General features: G+C 44.4%; 2 protein-coding genes across 5 annotated transcripts; one reads left to right on the top strand and one right to left on the bottom strand.

Moving 5' to 3' along the window:
* On the top strand, nucleotides 1–11,005 carry tab3 (TGF-beta activated kinase 1 (MAP3K7) binding protein 3). Of its 4 annotated transcripts, none has more exons than XM_080770035.1 (7): nucleotides 1–160; nucleotides 854–1,022; nucleotides 2,044–3,307; nucleotides 5,539–5,699; nucleotides 6,923–7,019; nucleotides 7,188–7,271; nucleotides 10,036–11,005. In XM_080770035.1, the coding sequence occupies exons 2-7, from the start codon at nucleotides 921–923 to the stop codon at nucleotides 10,179–10,181; spliced, it is 1,854 nt and encodes a 617-aa protein (XP_080626161.1). In that variant the 5' UTR covers nucleotides 1–160; nucleotides 854–920; the 3' UTR covers nucleotides 10,182–11,005. The 4 variants fall into 4 exon arrangements, with proteins under 4 accessions (XP_080626161.1, XP_080626162.1, XP_080626163.1 ...); XM_080770038.1 differs by lacking the exon at nucleotides 1–160 and adding an exon at nucleotides 1,849–1,923 and having other exon boundaries at nucleotides 890–1,022; XM_080770036.1 differs by lacking the exon at nucleotides 7,188–7,271.
* Nucleotides 11,006–11,084: 79 nt separating this feature from the next.
* Nucleotides 11,085–22,173, bottom strand: tmem47 (transmembrane protein 47). Its single transcript, XM_080770040.1, has 3 exons — nucleotides 21,710–22,173; nucleotides 15,138–15,278; nucleotides 11,085–13,920 (listed from the first exon to the last, which is right to left on the bottom strand). The coding sequence occupies exons 1-3, from the start codon at nucleotides 21,936–21,938 to the stop codon at nucleotides 13,742–13,744; spliced, it is 549 nt and encodes a 182-aa protein (XP_080626166.1). The 5' UTR covers nucleotides 21,939–22,173; the 3' UTR covers nucleotides 11,085–13,741.
* Nucleotides 22,174–22,437: the final 264 nt, after the last annotated feature.

Here is a 22,437-nt window from a genome sequence, read left to right on the forward strand (position 1 = left end):
TAGAGAGCCTGCCTAGAGGGGCCTGCCTCTGGAATGCGAAACTAGCGTTTTAATTCAACAGAAACCTCCAATTGCACGTCATATATCACCTCAGGAACAGCCAGACGGGTCCTGCTAAACTTTGGTATGGTGCGGAGACGTGTGAGATGCTAAACCTATGGTAAGTTCAATTGAGCCGTAGTAGTGGCTAACTTTAGCTTGGCTAGCTGGCTAATCCATCAACTCCTAAACACTAAACATTGACAGCTGACCAGCCAATACAGGAGAACGCTAAATATTAGCTTTAGCTAAGTTAGCTGCCTGGCAGTCGGATCAGATGGCGAGTTACGTTAAAAACGTCTAGCCCGCTCCCCTGTCTACTACACTGTAGTATAGACACTAGACAGTAGCTTGTAGCATGGGGATTTAATATACCAACAGCAACAGCAGGGCAATGACTTGATCTGATGTCCATAGGCTAAGCTTCTGCTAACCTGCTGCTATCGATGGCATGTCGTCGTCGTCGTTGCTTGGTGAAGCATTATGGCTAAACAACAGAACTAGAATGACAGCGGCAATCTCGGCAATTATATTATTGAGGATTGTTGACCGTGTCACTGGCAGTGTTGATTTGAGGCGTTTGATATATTGTGGGTTCGTGTGCGACTATGGACTACAGGACTAGATGATATAGATCTTTTCTTGAAGACAGCAAATAGACATGTTTAAAACTAATAATAATAATGTTTACACCCCTGTAATAACCACTGACACATTGATAACTGACACCTTGGTACAGTCTGAATGGCAGGACTAACAACTGCAGTATTTCATGGTGGGCTCCAGTATGATCTGTCTGTCTCGGTGTCTTTAGGAGATGAGAGGTCAGTTGGTGCAGCATTTGCAGCTGTGGGCTTGTTGACTCTCTGTCTGGGCTCAGGATGGCGCAGGGAGGCCCTCAGCTAGACTATCACATCCTGCAGGACCTCAAGCAGCGCTTCCCCGAGATCCCAGAGGGAGTCGTCTCCCAGTGCCTTCTGCAGGTACACAGACATACACTCTTTAAGGGCAATGTAGAGGTATAGTTGCATGCTGATGTTGTGCACTGAACATAGCCGTAGATCTGCTATTTTTGTTGCACAACTCGACGAGGAACAAAGTATAAATCAGGCATTGGTCTCTGGCTGCCTTTTTACACACTGAACCAAAGCTCTTATGCAGAGCAGTGTATAGGCCAATGAGTGAAGATGTTGAATAACCTTCAAAATGCCAACATCACAACACCAACGGCAAGAAGTCCAAGGGTCAAAACCACAGTGCCAAGACAAGGGAAGCAATAAATACTTCTGTGTCCCTACTAGCATCTCTGTCACACAGAGAAGCAGTCGGAACCATAACCTGTCAAGGCAGCTGGTGGAATAGTGTTGTTCTTTTGCCTTTGGTTGTGATATTTTGCCTTTTTATATTTATCCGACTATGGCAATCCAAGATGTTTCCTGTCCCTTTAGGTTCATAGGAAGAACATTTTTAGACAGCCACATGAGTGGGTATGTAACACTTTCCCTCCCATTCACGGGTTACACAAGTTAATTGATTGTAGAACAGCTTCCTTCACAATAACGAGTTATGTTTTCATTGTTTAATTCGCATTTTTAATAAGTTTTAAGACTTACGGGATACGGGGTTTCCATCGTACAGAGTGGGATAGGTGACGCGTTCAGGTGATGTCACCGCAAAAAATTCAATCGCACTGGCATGCAAAGGGTTCTGGGAAATTGAGGCCCAATGTATTCCAATGGCGGCGGTGGTGCGCAGTCGGCGCGTTCCTCCTCCACTCTTTGTTGTTATTGGATTATTTTTCAACACTAGGACAAAGGATTACACCATTTTAAATCGGATTTTCATGAAAAGGAACGATGATGTCGGCGCAGTGGTTCTTTAAAGGTTAGTGAAATCTAGGCAGTCAACGGGGCATTGCAATTAATTAATTCAGGCTGTCAAACTGCTAACACTCTCACTGGTCATTGTGTGACTGTGAGCCTGTGTCTGTCCCATCTCTCTCAGAACAACAATAACCTGGATCTCTGCTGCCGCCTGCTGGCTCAGGAGAGTCACAGATACCTCTATGGGGAGTTCCACCATAGTCCAGAAGAGGTGCGGCTGACTCGGAACCACATGCTGCACATCAGTCTGGGCTACCCGCCCACAGAGCCAGGCAAGGCCAATGGAGGTGCGGTGGGCAGTCGCTCTCTTGTGCACAGCTCCAGTGACGGTCACATTGAACCTCAGCGGCCCAATTTCCCAGAGCCACTATCGGCCCCTGCCACCATGGCGCCCTCGCCGAGCTATAACCCTTTCTTTATGAACGATCAGAGCCGCAGTGCCAGCACGCCCACCCCTCCCCCCACCATGCAGGGCATGTCTCCCACCTACTGTCCCATCCCTCGCTACACTATGAACCCAATAACGGTAACCTTGTCCCAGAATATACCGAATGCACCCCAGGCCCTGCAAATCCCCCCTGGGCACTATGCCAACAGTGCAAACACCACCCTATACATTCGACCCTCGCCCTCGCAGAGCCCGCAGCCACCCCCCTGGCCTTCATCTGGGACGCCAGTGTATCAGCATCAGCAGTCTCCCTATAGCACTCCCACATACGGATCCCCTTATAGCTCCCCCCAGCATCAGGTCCAGCCACAACATCAGGTCCAGCCACAGCATCAACCCCAACCACCACAGCCTCAGCACCAGCAGTATGTTTTCCACCCCATTAGCTCGCCAACCGTCCCTAGCATGCCCTACCACCACCAGCAACAGCCCCCGCCTCCCCTCTATAGGCCCTACCTCTCCACCAAGAGCTCCCTCAAAAACCAGATCGAGATCACCCTGGAGGGCCCACGGCCACGCAGTAACTCCCCCGTGCACAGCCCCCATCCGCAGGGCTCCATCTATATGGCCTCCAGCCCCTCGCCGAGCTCTCCCTCCAGGGCCATCAGCATGAGCGGACCCCCGACTCCGGCAGCGTTCCACCACCCAGGCATGTACCTGCACCAGTGCCCGGCGCGGCCGCGGCCCGCCTCCTCGCCACAGCCGGGCCAGTCGGCCTACATCAAAATCAAGGTTTCCCCGGGAGGACAGAGGCCACTCAGCTCCCCGCCTGTGGCCGAGGCGGAGTCCCTCCTCAACATAGTGGACCAGGGGGAGCACAACGCTGCCCCGCCCCCCATCCTTCCCATCTCTGCCCTGCCAGGGAATGTGGTGAGCCAGTTTCAGCTCATGCCACGGCGCTCCAGCTCGGGCTCTGATGACTATGCATACACGCAAGGTAGGGCATGAGCCGTGAGAGTTTTCCCTTTCTCAGTCTTGTGTGTGCGTGCCCATGTGTGTTTGTGTTTGTGTGTCTGCAAACAGTATATTGGGAGTCTGTGTTCACTTTGTGGTTGTGTCTACATTGAGTATATAATCAATTCATGTGGACATCACATATATAACACTATCACTGAAGTAGACTAACTTCACCAATACACAGGATCTGATCTTATCATAGAAATAAAAGTTTTAGAACGGACATTCCATTCATACCCAACACTGTGCTTTCATGTCAAACAAATACTGTCTGTCATATGTATGTTGGTTATAGTATCATAGCAATATGTAGTTGGCTGTGAACATGGAAGTAGGACACTAAAGATATTGTCCTGCAGGAGAACTGATAGTGCTGTACTGTTTTGGCAAGTTTTAAGTGCAAACCTGTCTATGTTGGATGTTGGGAAACAGGGTTGCATTCCAATCCACCAGTGTTTACTTTAGGCATGTCACGGTGTCTGGTGTTACCGGTGTTACCAGTGGGCAGGCATGCCGGGCACACCACAGAGTATGTTACTTGCACACCGATACTGATAGCACTGTTTTATTATTATTTTTAATACTAGATTTATTTGTATGGGTGCCGCACGGTCAGATTTCACTTTCGTGTGGTGTAATGTCAGATTTCACTTTCGTTACTTCCACAATGTTTTTGTGCTTTATTTACTCACAATAAGCAATAACCTATAGCAACGATGCGCTCTCAATTTCCTTTTAGGTCTTGATCAGTGCTGATGAAGGCTAGGAAAATAAAATAGTGAAAAGAATGTCACGTTATGGAGTTCTGCTGGCTTGTTTATCTTCTAGTTGTATTTTTTAACCATGCCTGCCTACTGCCTGGTGGCCCGGGCCATTGCATTGTTATTCTAAACATTACATGGATTCAGTGTGTTTTGATTGTCATTTGGGATGTTAATGCCCAATTTGGAATGGCATCCCTGCTGGCTATAGTAATATACTGTATACTGATAATAGTTAATACAGTATTTTCTAAAATTATATGGCGATAACCCGGTCTCAGCCATTCCCTGAACAACAAATATCTTTTTGCATCGTGGCTATGAGTGTGCCTTTTTCTTTATCTTTATCTTTTATAACTCAGTCTTGTAAATTTGTTTTATATTATTTGCATTTTGCACAGACCATCCCCTCATTGTGTGGTGCACTGGTGATGATCTATCTATATCTTCTATGTCAAAAGTGGCTCACAAAAACAATGCAACCATGGGGTTGGCACACTAACTATTCATCCACCTGTTTGTTTATGGCTAGAGGTGGTTCTTTTCCACGCCGTTATGCATACAGTAAATCAAATGAGCTGTGGTGTACGTTTGAGGGGATATACTGTACATTCACATTCTATTCACATGCTGTTACACCTTCAGCCACGCCATTCAAAATACATTTAAGGTCAGGCTTTGCAGAATTTATTTATTTTCTCAGATATAATTACAGTAAATGAAGCCGGAAATCCTTCTAGAGACAACATCAAATTGCCTGTGTGCCATTTAGTGACAAGCTACTGTAGCTGTTCTCTGTCAATTGGGTGGGGTGGTTCTTTACTTGCAATAAAAAAAAAGTGTAATTAACAGTTAAGCTTCCGTAGCTACTAGTTAGTTAGCTTGCTAGTTTGACATTTCGTTATAATTACTTTTCCTACAGTGTGATTTTGAAAAGCTTGCAGGAGCACTACTGCTGCACTAGTGTATTGCGTTCTAGCATAGAAATGGGTGTATAGAACAGACATTTCTATTCGGAAACGTGGTGCTTGCCTTAGTTCAGGTGTAAAGCCAGGACAAGATGGGGATTATTATTATTAAGAGGGGGAGGAGGGAAAGGGGAAAATAAGTCTGGACAAGGAAGGAAGCCTTAAGAGAGACACCCTTCACCGCAGTTATTGTGCTAAGTCAGCTAGATTAGTTCAGACCTTTTGTTGGTTTTGGCAATCTCCCACTTCATTACTACCCTGTACTGTGAAGGCAGCAAAACCTGGTTCTCTCATCAAACATCAGTGATCGTTTCCTGTTTCTTTCATTTAAGTAAAACGAGCCAGCCGTGTCGTGTGGGACAAGAAGGTTCCTCGTTCAATCTCGGCAATTGTGGGCTGTGTGTGTGTGTGTGTGTGTGCAGATCTGTTGGACTTTGACTGTATTTACCAAGGGTTTACTTTGGTATGTGTCACCCATGCAGCCCTCCTGCTCCACCAGCGAGCCAGGATGGAGCGTCTCTTGAAGGAGCTACTGCTGGAGAAACAGAAGCTGGAGCAGCTGAAGGCCGACGTCAACGACATGGAGTATGATGCTCTGCAGAGACGCTTCAGAAGAGTCAACTCCACCAGCCTCATCCCTCGGGTGAATAATACACACAATAATATACTGTACAGAAGAGTCAACTCCACCAGCCTCATCCCCTGGGTGAATAATACACACAATAATATACTGTACAGAAGAGTCAACTCCACCAGCCTCATCCCTCGGGCGAATAATGCATTGACTAGACACATACGCAGACACCCAGGAGTAGAAACCGTTGGGATGCACACTGAAAGTTAGGTGGCCGGGCGCACGTAGCGCAGTCGGTAGCGCTGTCGCCTCACAGCTGGGTTTGATTCCCGCTGGGGACGCTGTGGGTGCTGGGGGAGTCATCAGTGCCCATGCCCTGGGTGGGGTTGACAAAAGGGCCTTTCTGTGTGGAGTTTGCATGTTCACCCCGTGTACCCTAAAACAAAAAAAATGCAAACATGCAGTTATCTTGCCCAGCCTCCCCCTGGTCAGCCTGATGGAGGGGAAAGGAACTGGTCAGAGTAACGTGTTCCTTCCACGCGAAACTCCCCGGTCAGGTGAAAAGAACTTGGACTCGTCATGCATAAAAGGAAGCATGAAGTCAGTCCATTGCTCTCCCCAGGTTGGCAGAGAGAGAGACTAGTGCACAGGATTACTGTACATTAGATTATTGACACTGGGTGAAAAAAATGGGTTTGAAAAAGTTAGGTGGCCGAAATTATAGCCTGGAAGTAAAAACGCATTTTCTGTTTGGCTGAATTACTGAAAACAAAAAAACATGATTAGACTGTCCGAAACAATGTTGTGATATCAATTGATAAAGCTACATTTTAAACAGCAAATCTGTGTTGAAATCATAGAAAACAGCCACTCAATGTTTACAAAGGCAAGGTATCGTCCTCATAATGAAACGCAACAGACTCGAGTCCCTCTTGTGTACACATGGTAGCGCTCTTGTATAAGCAAATGGGCACTAAAAGAGTGAGAGCACCAAACACCAAATCAGTGTGGCCATAGCACCATGGAGTGACGGGTTTGCTTGTGCAGTTGTGCACTCACCTACTAGTTATCAGTAGGATAGCTTCCTAACACCTACAATCACATACTGTACATGCACACATAGAAACACATTGACACGGGTTACACATCGCTACAGAATCATAAAAGTCCTTGTCTTAACAAACAAGCCAGAAGAATGAGTAAACTTGGTTGTCTATTTCTGTCTAATTGTGTGTGTGTGTGTGTGTGTGTGTGTGTGTGTGTGTGTGTGTGTGTGTTGTCTGCGCTCGCAGCCTGAAGAGATGACCCGATTGCGAGGTCTGAACAGACAGCTTCAGATTGATATCGACTGCACCCTTAAGGAGATGGATCTACTGCAGTCAGTACAAGGTACACACACACACAATCTCACACACTGGCCCACAGGCGTGTGCCTGATCTTTATATCACAACATCTTGTAAGAGCTGAGTCCGGAAGCGGACAGTTTTAACGAGGTAATGGATGGGGGCATGGGCTTCATCAGACTCAGTCTCTCTGATATTTGCTTTTATCTACAGGGAAGTTTGACCCGAAAGCCATGAACAACTTCTATGATCACATTAAACCGGGGCCGGTGATGCCGCCAAAACCGGGAAAGAAAGGTGAGAGCTTTTTAAAGCTTAATTCATGTTTTGGTGAAATAGCCAAAAGTTAAATTTTTAACGCTTTGTGTTAAACTGGGGGAAAACATGTGTGTGCTGGGGGGCAATGCATTGCTCAAACATGGGGGTGGGGTGGGGAGCGAAGTATATTCCTTACCCAACCTTCAATTCAGGAGGCCAACAGCAGGTTCATCTTTGTCCAAAAGCTCTGAAGGGATTCAGAGGTTTCCGGCCCCACTCCTGTGGTTTATCAATTTCTCTGACTGCCTCACTTCCTGTACTTTTATAGCTGTTCCTGGTACCTCACTTCACTTCCTGGAACTCACATGCTTTTCCCCAAAGCTGTGATCAAACGTTGTCAACTTGTCAAAATGAATGACCATGGTTTAACTACATGTTTTATTTAACCAATATATTCCCTTGTTATCACCCAGTATGTTATGTTTCATTTTCTTCCTATGCTCATACCAAGAAAATAAATACATTTCTTCACACATTTATGTGGCAGTATCACAAGATGATTAAGACAAACATTTCCTTCCCAACACACAGTTGCGTTGTTTCCCTTGCTCGATTCCGATTCTTTGTAATACCTTTCATCAGTAGAGTTATTTGTGGCCATTTTAGTATTTGAAAGAGCCCACTGACCTTGGGTGTGTCTATGTCCTATACAAATTCATAGCCGTGGAAACCAGATGAGGAACCTAGCTGGATGTTTTATCTGTGTATAGGACGGTTAGGACCCCCTTCTGAAATGAGATGCTGCATCTCCTTTCAATACATTCTGACAAAATTCCTGTGGCTGTCGACATTCAAGCTTAATTGCCTGAAGGTTAAATGCATGCCTCACGCTTGTCTCTCGAATGACAACCGTGGTTTAATTTAACCATTGAGGTGATAGCATTCCAGTTGTCACTGTGGTATTCGACATGGCAAGCTGATTAACACGTCCTTCATTTGGGCTTTTGTTGAGGTATTGTAAGAATGTAGAACAAATTCCCAACCTGGAACCGGGACGTGAGGATATTTCATGTGGGCCCCCATATAATTGGCTAGCACAATTTTAATGATATATATTAATAACAAATAAATACCCTGCATTTTTCTGCATACAAATTTAATATCAATGTTATTTAGTATTAAAAAGCCATGGTATTTGTTCTATAAAACCTTGGGAAAAAATGTCAACTTGATACTACACTAGTCCACTAGTCCTGGTGTAGTATATTTAGTGTGGTTGCCCACAGGCAACCAGACTCTTGTAATTGTAACACTTTATTATTATTCCACTAGTCTTTAGTTTGCCGCACTACTCCTCCCTCAGTTTTGACTGTACGCACTTGAGCCATATGTCAAATTGACCGGAAAAATCGGGAATCGTGTCCGTGTACTTTGCTAAGAGAAATGCTGTATAGTTTAATTGATATGAATTTATTAGTGAATTAAATTATCCCATTGACTTCAATGGAAAAATGCAAAAAATCACATTCAAGTATTTTTTCCTCTGCGACTGTAAGCATTATAGTTACAAAACTTGGAGGAATATTTCCTAATTATCACTAAAATTAATTAAAATTATAATTTTTTAGGTCGGCCTCATGGTGGCGCTATAACAGCCCACTTTACCTTTTGGCTCATAACTCTTGAACCGTAGGTCGTAAAATCAAAATATTTTTCCCTGGATTCCTTGGGTCATGACGCATCTCCACATATAGGCCACGCCCATTTCCGCCATGATGGATTTTCCGCCATTTTGAATTTTGTCCAAAACACACTTTTTGCTTTTCCTCCTACAGATTTTGTCCAAATCTCACAAAAATCTGTACACGTGATCTCTGGACCCATCCGATTAAAACACCAACTGCAGATTTTCGGTAGTGCGTATCGTTCGGCCGTAATCGTCTTCCGAAGTCAGTAGGAGGGGCCTATATCACGAAAAATGCCATAAATCACGAACGGCATGTCCAATCCATCCAAAATTTGAATCACATGTCCGGGGTGGTTCGTTCAACCGAGTTCCAAAAGCATTGGAACATGATTAGACTGTCCGAAACAATGTTGTGATATCACTTGATAAAGCTACATTTTAAACAGCAAATCTGTGTTGAAATCATAGAAAACAGCCACTCAATGTTTACAAAGGCAAGGTATCGTCCTCATAATGAAACGCAACAGACTCGAGTCCCTCTTGTGTACACATGGTAGCGCTCTTGTATAAGCAAATGGGCACTAAAAGAGTGAGAGCACCAAACACCAAATCAGTGTGGCCATAGCACCATGGAGTGACGGGTTTGCTTGTGCAGTTGTGCACTCACCTTTTCCATTTTCATTTTCTGTTCCATTTTCATCCATAGGGGGCGCCGCAAACGCGATAAATGTAACCGTTTGTCGGAAAACCAGAATTTCGGGGGTTAAATCCCCTCCGAATTACTTACACACGATTCATGTGACTTGAAACTGTAACAGGCTGGCAATATCAGTGGGAGGGGTATATATGTAAGCCACTGCGGCAACCACACTCTGCAATTTTTTAAAATTGCGACCTCTACGAGGTTGTCTAGTTGATCATTACATTTGAAAATGCATGGGTCCCAACTACTTGGCCATTGGTTAGATGGGTATATGCAAATACTTTTGAGATTTAAGTGGGCCCTAAAGGTTGGGAACAGCTATAGAAAATGTGTGCCAACATATTAAAAATATAAATGATCCCTTAATAAATTAATACACAATATATAATACAAAGTCCCTTGTCCCTTGTCAGAAGGGCAGCAGGTCTCCAAGCCGGTGGTAGCACCCCAGAGGGACGAAGACTTCGAGGGCGCCCAGTGGAACTGTGAAAGCTGCACTTTCCTAAACCACCCTGCACTCAACCGCTGTGAACAGTGTGAGATGCCACGCTGTACCTGAGCCTGGCGCTGTCTTGCATTGCACTGCTCCGTTCTGCACCCCCCCCTACCCTGTCCCCTGGATAGAATCTGTCCAGACACCCTTTAAATTCCTCACTTCCCAATTTCCCTTTTTAACAAGCTGCCCAAGGTCTAGAGAACCCTTTCCCCTCTGTTAATCTATGTATAAGCCCCTCCTACTTGCTGAGGAAGAGCCACTATGTCTCCCACACACCCTTATATCCCTGCTCCCTTCTACTTCTTGGAGGAACCTCCATGCACTTTGACCCGTTTCCATTGGCAAATGGCAACGCTTTTCCAGGACAGAGGAACGCTGTTCCCATGATGATGATGAAAAAAAGGGAGTATTAAGCTGCAACCTGGACAGCACGTGGCGGGGCTTCAGAACTGTTTAAATGAACGAGAATCATGAAGTGGAGGCAGGAGGAACTTTGGTTTACCGAGCGAACATTCCATGCAGAATGAGTGACTGCCCTGTTTACACAATTGTGCCCATTCCTGAACAAAAAAAATGGAGGCACTTCCCCTTTTAACCAGGAACTGTTGATGAAATTCCCTCTGGGACAGTGGGACCATGAATGCAATGGTAATGTAGGGTCTGACTAATACATTATGTAGACTGTACACTGTATCTGGCTCTGTATAAGAGCTCCTTTCATTGAATGAAGAACACTAAAGAGACTCGCGTATGAATATATTCCTGGTACTTTGATGCATATTATGCCACACTGTATTCTGAGTGTTCAAAAATATGTTAATTTCCTGTGCAAATGCCTCAAGTTGCCGTAATTAATAAATGAGCTGAGTCTATGTGATTTTACCGAACACAGCCACCATGTTGTTTGTGTTTGAGATCATGTGTCATAATTCATGGACGTTCCCTCAGCCCCAAATGACAGTAAAGTGCAGGCTTTTGGTTTTACATTACATGTTTATTATGTTGGTAAACAAACCAATGGTCATCGAATACACAGCAGCAAATGATGTGGAGACATAAACCTCCATCTCAGCCAGTCATGCACTCATACCATGAACGTTATGACAAGTGGAAACCTGGTGGTTTGACCCTTTGGAAAAGTTTGATGCACCTTATTTACTTTTTTTTTCACTGTACATTTGCCTTTCATTTAACCCATCCTCCTAACTATTAGGAGTAGTGGGTAAGTGGCAAGCGTTTTGCTCATGAGTACTTTGACACATAAGACTATGCGGACAGGGGTGTGAACGTTCTGATTGCCAGACAGTCTCTACGCACTCAGCTACTGCTGCCCTAAAACTAGGATAAATGAGCAGAGGCTTCTGTCTGCTGTCGGCTTTAAAACATGCTCTATTCCCTGATGTTAGATCATGTTACCCGCCATGACAACCCTGTGCCACGGCCCACCGGTTTAAAACTTTCCAAGTCCCAGTTATCATGAATACACACACACACACACACACACACACACACACATGCACAGCGAGATTTACTCATACATTACCTATAGTCTATTGCCCATTTAGACCTGGAATTCCAATTCGGTGTTATATTTTTAGAATCTGCCTCAGGTCTAAATGGGTTAAGGATATTTAACCTCCTAAACCCTATATACTGTAGTTTGTTATCCCAGGCTTGTGTATCCCACTTAGTCCGCTCATTCTTTCACTGCACCAAACCTCTTGGCTGAAAAGGGCTAACCTACAAGCTCACAATGTGTTGTGGTGCATTATGAGCTTGTATTTTTGCTGAATGATCACCTCTTATGACATGCCCAGAATGAAGACCCTAGGGTTTAAGGGGTTTAAACACATCTACGTTAACTTGGGTAAAACCAACTATAGTGTGCTATACATTCTCTCTGCTGGGCTCCCATTTAGACCTGAGACCTGAGGCTTCTAAATCAGACAGTTTTCTGAAAAACCAATGTTTCTATATCAGGGGTTCTCAAACTATTTCATGTCAAGGACCCCAAAAATGATATGTAATTGGCCGCCGACCCCATCTGCAAATATGTTGTTCCAGGGCCCCCCCAGAAGCAAAGATTTGAGTTAAAAACGTTCATTTGCACCACATCTTCACGATTTTTCAAAAATAGCATATCTACAAGCTCGTAGCACGGCACTCGGATGCCGTGCTATGAGCTTGTAGATCTGCTATTTTTCAATAGCTAAAGTATAACATAATGCTTTAAAACACAGAGAGGGATTCCCACCCAGAATGGGTTAAGAGCCTTCAGAATAACAGAACAAGCCCATTTTCCCACAGAGTGAAGAGATAGGAGGTGTCACGTGGTGGAGGTGTGTGCAAGCACATGACTGCATGGTGATAGGAGACAGTCTCAAGTATGTGCCCATGTGCACTCGACAGAACTGATCATTTGCCCTCTTCCCAGTTCACTTGCGTTATTGGCGATTGTGAATAATATAAGTAATGCGCAAGCTGTAAGATTTACATATCATACAACAACTGCGCTTTTATTTTTTATAAAAGACTACAAAGAGCAGATACAGCTTGGGGGGGTCGAGGTTTTATTCACTGTGTGTGTGTGTGTGTGTGTGTGTGTGTGTGTGTGTGTGTGTCTGTGTGTAATTTAATCTATGCTATTCATTAATAATCATATGTTCCTCAGAACTTGGCTGTGGATATTCCACAGTATGACAATAAAACGTCACTTGGACAATACACAGGGTTTTTTTAATTGTCTTATATGTGGTTTCCATTTGTTGTATTGACCAGAATTTCTGTCCCTTATTCTTGTGTCTAAATTATTAAGCAATGAGACAATACAACCGGTCCAACACAGAACCTTGTTGGATTCCGCACATTCCTCAAACCAGTACATATAAACATTATAATAGGAGGAAGGCGAAGACAAATTTGAATGTTTCTCCAGGGGAACGTACACCGTTTGGCATTTCCTTGGGCGTACCCACGCTTCGATGGCCCATTCACGGTTTCATCCTCAGGATGTCACTTCAATGGGATCGCTTCCTGTCTGGATCCCTCTGCTCCCTGGTTGGTCATAGTCACTGTTCATCTATGTGCGCCCCTTCCTGCTATGATTGGTCAGTGAGTGAGTCCACCACACAGTCCCCATCCCTGCATGGGTTCCTCCAAATCCATCTGTTCCCTCGGGATTTCTGTGCCAAGAAATAAGACCCACTGGAGTTCCATTTGAAAGGGACTGCCGGCTTTTTTTGATTGGTGGCATTCTTTCGAGGATTTAACTCATTGGTTGTGGAATTCCATTACAGTTTGTAATCTTGCTGCTAGCACTAAAGGCCTTGGGGCTCCTGTCCAATATGTGCGGAGAGCCTTCAAGTCACTAAGCTCACAGTATTGTGTGGGAGAGCTCCCTTTCCAGTTCTAAGTGAAACTGCCCACAAAGATTGTGCAATATAGCAGTGACCTGAACCTAACAATAAGGGGGTTGTTTTTGTTCAGTCTTACAGAAACAATATGTGCTTGACTATGTTGATTGAGGTTTTTACTTCTGCAATAATAAAACTCCCAAACTGTAATCGCAGGGGGGGGGGGGGGGGGGATACGAGTCCCAGAGTTCTCCTCTCGTCTCCCAGACTCTAGTAGTAGTCTTCATAGTTCTTGGGGTTGAGGCAGTAAAGGATGGCTCCCCCGAAGGAGAAGATGGTGGACCCCCAGGCCAGGCCGTACCCCCAGTTGAACTCATGGTACACCCTCAGATGGACTGTCTCAATGAACTTGATGGGGAAGAGCACCAGGCTGCAGACCTGTAACACCACTGTATGCATGCAGGACAGTGGTTAGGAGGACAGTGGTATTAGGCTACAAAGTAACACCACTGTATGCATGCAGGACAGTGGTTAGGCTACAAAGTCAACTATCAGGTGAAAATATTTCGTGCTGGAGTCTAAAGTGGGTATAATTATTTCTCCCCCTCTTCTTTTGATAAAATAAGTAGTAGTAATAATAAAACTTTATTTGTATAGCACCTTTCATGACATGAAATGCAGCTCAACTAAAAGCAAGAGTGTAGAAGTAGGTCTGAGCTGTGCTTTACAAATGTCTACAGAAGCTGCCTGTCGAAGGTATAGTGGGGGATATCTATTATCTATGATCTACCCTATTGTCCTGAATATAAGACTGGTTTATTTTTCAATGGAAAACGGGGTCGTATAATCGGGGACTAGACTATTTCACATTCCATGTTCTTTTTCCACAAATGAGTCTTGAAAAATGGGGGTAGTCTTATAGTCAGAGTCGTCTTATATTCGGCGCAATACAGGTATTATCCAAAAGTAATCATTGCTATAGTGTTTGGTCAGTAACAGGCATCTCCCTGTCTCTATATTTTCAGGTCTGGAATCGGATACCATACCAATGCAATGTCATCCAATTAATAGTGAGAATTCATGCAGGATACAAGATAAACAAGTGAAATTGTAAGTGATTAAACAAAATACGAGTAGACAAAATTGGAACACTATCCAATTTAAGCAGAAACATTTTATCTCTCCTGATTGGATGAAATTGTTGACCCAGACCCACCCGAAAATGTAATTTCTGTTTATTAGAGTGCTGGAGAGACGGGGAGGGCGGAGACCCAAGCAATGATCACAATGAGAATATAGAGCTTTCACTTTCACAACAAAAAAATAAATCACACTTGTGTGAAGTTAGGGGCGCCCAATGTCTTTATATCATATTGGGTGGCAGATGATTTACGTCAAGTGAAGTTACGTAAAGCTTTAACGTTAAAAATCCTATAGACTTGGCTGTCATATGATGTAATCTTCAAAAAGGGTGAAGTGTCCCTTTACATTTTAAACTATACTATGCTGGGGGTTTCATTCTGTCTTTTTATTTTACTTCCCTCAACCTAATTCCCAACCTAGTGGCTTTACCTTATATCTTAAGTGAACGTGTGTGTGTGTGTGTGTGTGTGTGTGTGTGTGTGTGTGTGTGTGTGTGTGTGTGTGCGTGTGTGTGTGTGTTTACCTGCGACGAACAACATCACTGCCACAGGCTTGTAACATCGGCTCCTGCATCGAGAACATAGGGAGGCCAGCGCCACTATGAAGGACAGCAAAATGAGGACTGCTCCCCCCAGTAACATGGCCAGCGTGGCTATCTGCCAGTCTGTGCACACACACACACACACACACACACACACACACACACACACACACACACACACACAAGAAAGAGTGGGTCAAGGCATGAAATCACACTGAGAAAGGGACACTGGAAGCTAAAACAGAAGGGAATCTAGCGGAGTGGTTCTCAAAGTGGGGTCCGGGAAATCCCGGGGGTCTTTGAGGGGGTTCCCGGCAAAATGAGGATCAAGGTTATTTTTTGCTGATCGACGTGTTGAGAGCTTGCAGATCTGTTTTCTTCACGTCAAGATGCAGATCCTCATCTCAAGGGCCACCATCTCCTCATATGGGGTCCTTGACACGAGAACCACTGCTTTAAAACAGTCTACTGTGTTGACAGGAGGGAGGAGGACTGAGGGGTGGGAAGTGATCGATGAGGTGGTATTGAAAGAGTGTGTGTGTGTGTGTGTGTGGAGGAGGAAACACGCCGCCAGCACCCACAGCGCCCCGAGCAGGAATTGAACCCAGGACCTTCTAGCTGTGAGGCGACAGCACTACCAACTGTGCCACCGTGCGACCTTATATATTTTTTTGTTTTGTTGTGATAATCCTTCCTACTGTGCTGACCATATAAGGAGTTCCTCCCTGCCCGCAGTTAACCCCTGGGGGTCAAAAAAGCCGTAGGTTTCATTTTTGGGTAGGTGGCCCAGCCTTCATCCAATCAGGATGAGAGGGGCCTTCCGCCAATCATGATCAAGCGGGGGCGGACCGGGGGGGGGGGTCTAAATCACCCAAATCACTGAATGCTCCTTTAATCAATTTAGTCAATTATAAACAAAAACAAAGAAATCACACCCGTGTGAAATAAGGGGTGCTCCTCTAATCATCGTACATCATCATCAAGAATGGTGGTCCCTTATTGGCCAAGGGTTCCCACCGACATATGCCGATTTGCTCAGACACATATGACGTAAATTCTCTGTTTGTTCAAACACAAACATTAGTTCTCCGTTCATTGTCGATGGCATTTAATGTTTGTGTTAGAACAAAAATCTACACTATAGCTGAATATAGGAGGGGCTCTAGCACCCCTCAAAAACATGTATTTTAAGTTTTTCGTGTAGGTTTTCCGTAAATCCAGCTTCTTAAGATTATGTCGGTTAGAGCAGGTGTTCCCAAACTTTTTCGGACCATGTACCCCTTTTGGGGTAGATATTTTTCCAGGTACCCCCTCATCCTCGCAACACGGATAACAATATATTTACAACCACAAGCAGTGTTTCCTGCAGGAAAAAGCTTTGGCATGGTGCTGGGCACAGGCCGCAATTTTGATTAATTAATGAATTAGATTAATTAATTAATAAGATTAATACATTAAGATTAATTTGTATTATTGCTCTTGTATTGCTATTGGAGAAACTGGGGGGACACTGGGGGACACTGGGCAGTCACTGAGGAGGCACTGGGGAGACACTGGGGAGGCACTCAGGGGCACACTGGGGAGGCACTGGGAAGGCACTCGGGGGGCACACTGGGGAGGCATTGGGGAGGCACTCAGGGAGACACTGGGGAGGCACTCAGGGGGACACTGTCTAAATGTATAAGTCTAAATGTATACGTCTAAATGTATACGTTTAAATGTATACGTCTAAATGTAGACGTCTAAATGTATACGTCTAAATGTAGACGTCTAAATGTATACGTCTAAATGTATACGTCTAAATGTAGACGTCTAAATGTGTACGTCTTCTCTTATGAGGGTCCCTGGCATATCTTTTCAAATGGGGGTCCACGGGCTAAGTAGTGTCAATTTGGGGGTCCTTGACATGAAAAAGTTTGGGAACCACTGCTTTAAACACTTTAGCACTTTATGAACATGAACAAAATAGATGGGTCCCCCCTGGAACTCCCTCAGGTACCCCTGGGGGTCCCCGCCTCCCCGGACCCCACTTTGGGAACCACTGGGTTAGAGGTTCAACTTCAACATTTCGATTTGTATATATTTTTGGTTAATAGCCCAGGCCAAGGTCAGGGGGTACGTTGGTGAGAGGCACAGTAACATAAGCCTGCTAAGTCTCACAGAGATGCCTGCTCACACTGTCAGACACCCAGAAGAATGACCCCCCCCCCCCCCCCATGATATGATAACAAGCTCTGTGATGAGTTACTGCAGCAAGCTATTTGTGGCTTCTGTGATAATAAGGAGAGGCTGAAGCAACTCCTCATAAACATATTCTGAGAAGCTGGCAACAGCTTGCAGTGTTTCTGATGTGAGCCACTGGGGATGGGGTTGGGGAGGGAGGGGGGGGGGTCCATGGCGAATGGCTGAAGAATGTGAACCATGTGGTGAATAACACTCAGCCCAGCGTGGCAGATACAAGCTAAAAAGAAGCAAATTGCACACATGCATGGGCAATTGGGCATACATGCACTTGTGCGCACACACACACACACACACACACACACACACACACACACACACACACACACACACACACCACACACACACACACACACACACACACAAGTCACACACACACACACACACACACACACACACACACACACACACACACACACACACACACACACACACACAGTACCTCAGTGCTCATTTATCTCCGAGACTAGGGCTACATTGCAGAATAGATCTTCTATTATAACTATTTAAAAACAAATCTTTCTCTTTTTTATATTTTCACAATACAATCACAATCAAGGTAGTTGGTCAAAACATAAAATTAGATTTTGTCCAAATCACATAGGCTACTGTATCTGAGGGAGTAAACATGTTTACACTCTGTGTTAAAATAACAGAGGATTTTTACTGTGCACAGGCTCAGAGGCTCAGTAATAAGTCCCAGTGCAGCAGAACAGCGATGTGATTCTACGCGGCAACTCAGATAACGGGTAACTCTCCCTCGTGTCTGATGCCAGGTCAGCAACATTCTCAGCATTTCATTCAGAAGTACTCGAAAAACACTCGACCACAGCACACAGACTGGAAATAGCTGTCTAGTCGCTCTGACCCTCCCGCTCTCTCTATCCTCCCTGGAATGTCAGCAGGGAAATTAAATATGTTTAGAAAAAGACGACTGGACAAAAGGAAATTGGCTACTTATATAATATCACTAAATGCATTTTGGTATTGAGTATTTTAACTAGCGTTGACGGGATCAATGAAGACATAGCCTACGCGTCAATTGGAGTGAGCACAAGAAATCAATATAATGATGGCAAAATTGCTTAGTTGGAAACTGACCTAACAGCATAAGGTAAACCAGGGGGGGGGCGGACTGCTGAGAGAAGTATAGGACAGTGTAGAGATTAGCTCAGGGCTGAACTGAAAACAGGAGGCCTATATGTAAACAGACAGGGGATGTTATGATGAGGTATTTGATTACACGGGAGGAAATAATTTAGTACAGTCAGGGGACAACAATAAATAACTTCAAAGGTGAAAGGGGGATTGGTCCATCATATGGCTGTATCAAGCTTTATAGAGACTTAGAGAGGGTGGAAAAGTTCACATCCCAATTATTTCCTCGAGTTGAACATAGTATATATTGTCCATTATTGGGGCCAGGAACAAGATTAAGCATTGCCAAGAATATTTCTTCTCTAGTGAGGCAGAAAATCATTAAAACATCCTCCAGCGGGGAGAAAGTGACAGAAAGTATAAGCTGCTTAAAGTACAGTCCCCAATCATGTTGGAAGGAAACTATATTCCGGGGGCCTAGCGTCTCAAACATAAACAAACATCAACTTCGTTTGACCAAATAAGGCATAGGATTTAGGGTATAAAAATGGCCCCTTGTCACCACAGGATGTTGGAAGGAGACCACAAAAAGCAGAGCTCCCGTTCGGTCTCCAGCTTCAACAACAAGAAGGCAACCTCACAGAATGACCCTGGCCTTGACTTTCTATTTCGTAACCTCACTGGCTGCTTCTCAGAGTGGGGGCAAGACACTTGACACACCTCCCTCTATTCCCATCCTTCAAATTACTTCTCCTTCTGGTTGAGTTTGTTGCTTTTGTACCAATTACTCTGTGGAGAGAAGAGATTGTACTGGGGCAACCGCAGTCTTATCGGCCCGTCCCACTAAAACAGCAGCATGCGCAAAGACATCTCATCTCCACAGATTTGGGACAAGCCCTGTATGCTGTGTGAGATATACAGTATAGCCAGAGTGGCAGTGCCTGAAGGGCAGGAAGCAGGATAAGACAGGATAGGATATCACTCTATTAATCCCCCAGTGGCAAAACTACTAATCTGAGCCCAGTGTGATAAGAGATGGAAAAGCAAGATACGGTATGTGATCAAATCAGAGAATTAATTATGACCCCCTCTGCATTTGTAAGGGGCTGTCAAAGCTGTTAATCAAAAATCCTTTGGAGGCTTTTGTCTGAAACAATGGAGGATCAGTGTCATCAAAGAGGACCCCCTTCTCATCACCTCTCTCTGCAACTTCTCAGTGTTCTGTCTTTCTATGCAGCAAAATCTGTAAAAATAAAAAGACCTATAAAGGGTTTATATTTTACACAAAGATGAAATATTTCGCTGTACATTTCACATTTGTGTCTGTCTCTTATCTCAACATCTCTCTGCCTTTCAGTCTGTCTATGTGTTTCTCATCTCTCTGCCTTTCAGTCCGTCTCAGTCTCTCTCACACCCATCATCACTGCACACAGTACTGGAATCAGAGAGGGCACACTCACACACTCGTTCCACATTCGCGTCTTCCCCTCTCACTGACCTGGTATCAGCTGCAAATGTTCTTGCATGAATGTTCCAAATTCCTGGGACTAACATCAACTTTGTATATTATACACTACTTGTGTGTGTCCATGAGTTTGTGTGTGTGCCGTGCATGTGACTGAATCGCCTGTGTAGGCTACTGCATGTGTGAATGTTTGTGATTGATTGTGTGAGTGTCTATGACTCTCATTGATATACTGTATCCTTTTTACATTGCATAATAGGCCTTTCATGTTTTCTCTGACATACACAAAGTAAACAAGGTCAGGACATCGCCTCTAGCTGCCAGAAGGGGTTCCAAAATAACAGGATTTATTTAATCCCAGGAGCATGACACTGAGAAAATATTGAGTGTAGAAACTGATTACTGGGATTCAAATCAATAAGCCTAGGCAAGCACAAGCCGGAGGAAATTGGCAGTTTGCTGTGTTCATTTACTGCAGTATGCTTCTGTCGCTACTGCCAAGTGCTGACATGGAGACTACATGTCTCTTTATATGGCACTTTGTCTACTCTGACAGGAGAGGCCTGGAGCCAGTATGACCCCAGTGTTACTCATCCCTCAGACAGAAAGAAAACATTTTGTCAGCTGAACAGAAACAGTTATTCACTGCCCAGCACACAAGACTCTTGTCATGGACAGCATCAGAGACATAAATCGAAGGGGCTATAATCGAAGCAACGGAATGCTTCCAGGGAAGCTTCCGTGTGGACTACCCAAGTTTCCCTTTTTAAAGTGGAAAAAAGCATTGCTAGAATGAGCTACTTGTTTCCCTGGTTACTAATCTCCCGGCATTTGGATCTCTGGGGAGCTTGCCTCTCAAAGTCGCCCTCACTCCTTGGCCGGTGGAGGAACCTATACAAAGGCTCACTTTGAGAGCAACAAAAGACAGAATGAAACCCCAGCTGGACCTATCCTAGCCAGGCAAAATTCCCACATCATTCTGCGCCGATCAGCAGTGCACTGGGCAAATGTTTTGGAACAAAAAGGTTAACCAAAGAAAACCAAAAGGTAGCTTATTCAGACTTTGATGACGGAGCAGTTCAAGAATAAACTTTTATAGAATATTATTTTCCACCTGGAGATGAATACAGTGCCCATTGTTCCAAGTCTCTATGTAACCTTTGAAAGTGTTACTTTGTTATACGCTATGCTAATTAAGAAAGTAGCCTAAAACGGTTAAGGGTCCATTGCTTAGTAGCCTAATTATGTGACTTGCTTAATGTGATTGTGAACAGAAGTTACAGACTGAACCGATGCACCATACAGGGCACTATGTGCAATGATCCTTCTTTGTTATCGCTCTGATGATTTAAATATGAATGTGGGTGTCTGTTCTACTCGGAGAGGGTCCCAAATAGGCTATGAACACAATTACATTCTAACTAATTTCAATTCTAAAAAAAACCATAGTGAACATTTCAATGTGTGATTATGTGATATCAATCATCACAGACTCACAGTAAAATCCTTTGTTACACAGTAGCTCCGTATACTAAAAACATTTAGTATACACTTAACTGACCCTTTAAAATACTTGTAAATGTTTGTTTAATGATTTATAAGATAATATTAATAATATTTAATAGATCATGAACAACCCGTGATAGGCCTACTTATAGGCTAAGGTTTCTCTGAGAAAGTAATAACAATATTATATTATTAATTATAATATTATAGTTATACAAAAAATTCAGCGATTCATGACTCTCACCAGATGCCAGCGGGGACTTGCAGGACCACTCCACGGAGCTGACGGGTTTCCAGCAGGACTGCCACAGAGACTGGTAGTACTGGTCGTCCGCCGTGACCCAGGCGGGACTCACCACGGCGCCCACGTCCAGGCACAGGGCGAGAAAGACGCACATCGTTCCCACCAACTTCAGGGGCGTCAGCGCCGAGACGCGCACCTCCTCGGTACCGCTCGCGTCGGATGAGGCCATGTTCGGTGGTTCACGGGCTGCGATGATTTTGACTACATCAGTCTTCTTCCCTCCGCGCTGGGGCTCTGTAGATTCTAAAAGTCCAGCGAAGTATTCCGTGTTTCCACTTCTCCCCCCAGGGATCCCTCTCACTCAGACTCGTAGCGGGATGGGATGGGGAGGCAGCAGATCAGTCAATGTTCTAGGCTCGTCAAGCGAGACCTACTAGCCTATGTAACTTCCGGAGTGACTGTGAGCTGCTGTGATAGGAGAAGGATATCAAATGGAAGTTAGGAACACAACCACTCTAAAGACTATCGTGTGTATTCCTACATTGTTTTACTATGTTTTATTTTGAGTTAGTGTTTGTAAACAATTGTAAGGCCTATGTTAAATGTTTGTCTGTGTCGGACCCCATGAAGACTAGCTTTTGTCAAGGCAAAAGCTAATGGGGATCCTTATAAACAATAAACAATAAACTATCTGGCTGCATCTTGGTCGGTAGGCCTACATAGAAATT

This window comes from Protomyctophum bolini (assembly GCF_963924005.1).
Source record: "Protomyctophum bolini genome assembly, chromosome: 8".
NCBI lineage: Eukaryota > Metazoa > Chordata > Actinopteri > Myctophiformes > Myctophidae > Protomyctophum > Protomyctophum bolini.

Coding starts and splice junctions, on each gene's coding strand:
- tab3 (XM_080770035.1), top strand. CDS start 921: ATGGCGCAGGGAGGCCCTCAGCTAGACTATCACATCCTGCAGGACCTC. Junction 3,308..5,538: donor TGACTATGCATACACGCAAG/GTAGGGCATGAG, acceptor TCACCCATGCAG/CCCTCCTGCTCCACCAGCGA. Junction 5,700..6,922: donor CCACCAGCCTCATCCCTCGG/GTGAATAATACA, acceptor CTGCGCTCGCAG/CCTGAAGAGATGACCCGATT.
- tmem47 (XM_080770040.1), bottom strand. CDS start 21,938: ATGGCCTCATCCGACGCGAGCGGTACCGAGGAGGTGCGCGTCTCGGCG. Junction 15,279..21,709: donor CAAGTCCCCGCTGGCATCTG/GTGAGAGTCATG, acceptor GTGTGTGCACAG/ACTGGCAGATAGCCACGCTG. Junction 13,921..15,137: donor AGTGATGTTGTTCGTCGCAG/GTAAACACACAC, acceptor GCATGCATACAG/TGGTGTTACAGGTCTGCAGC.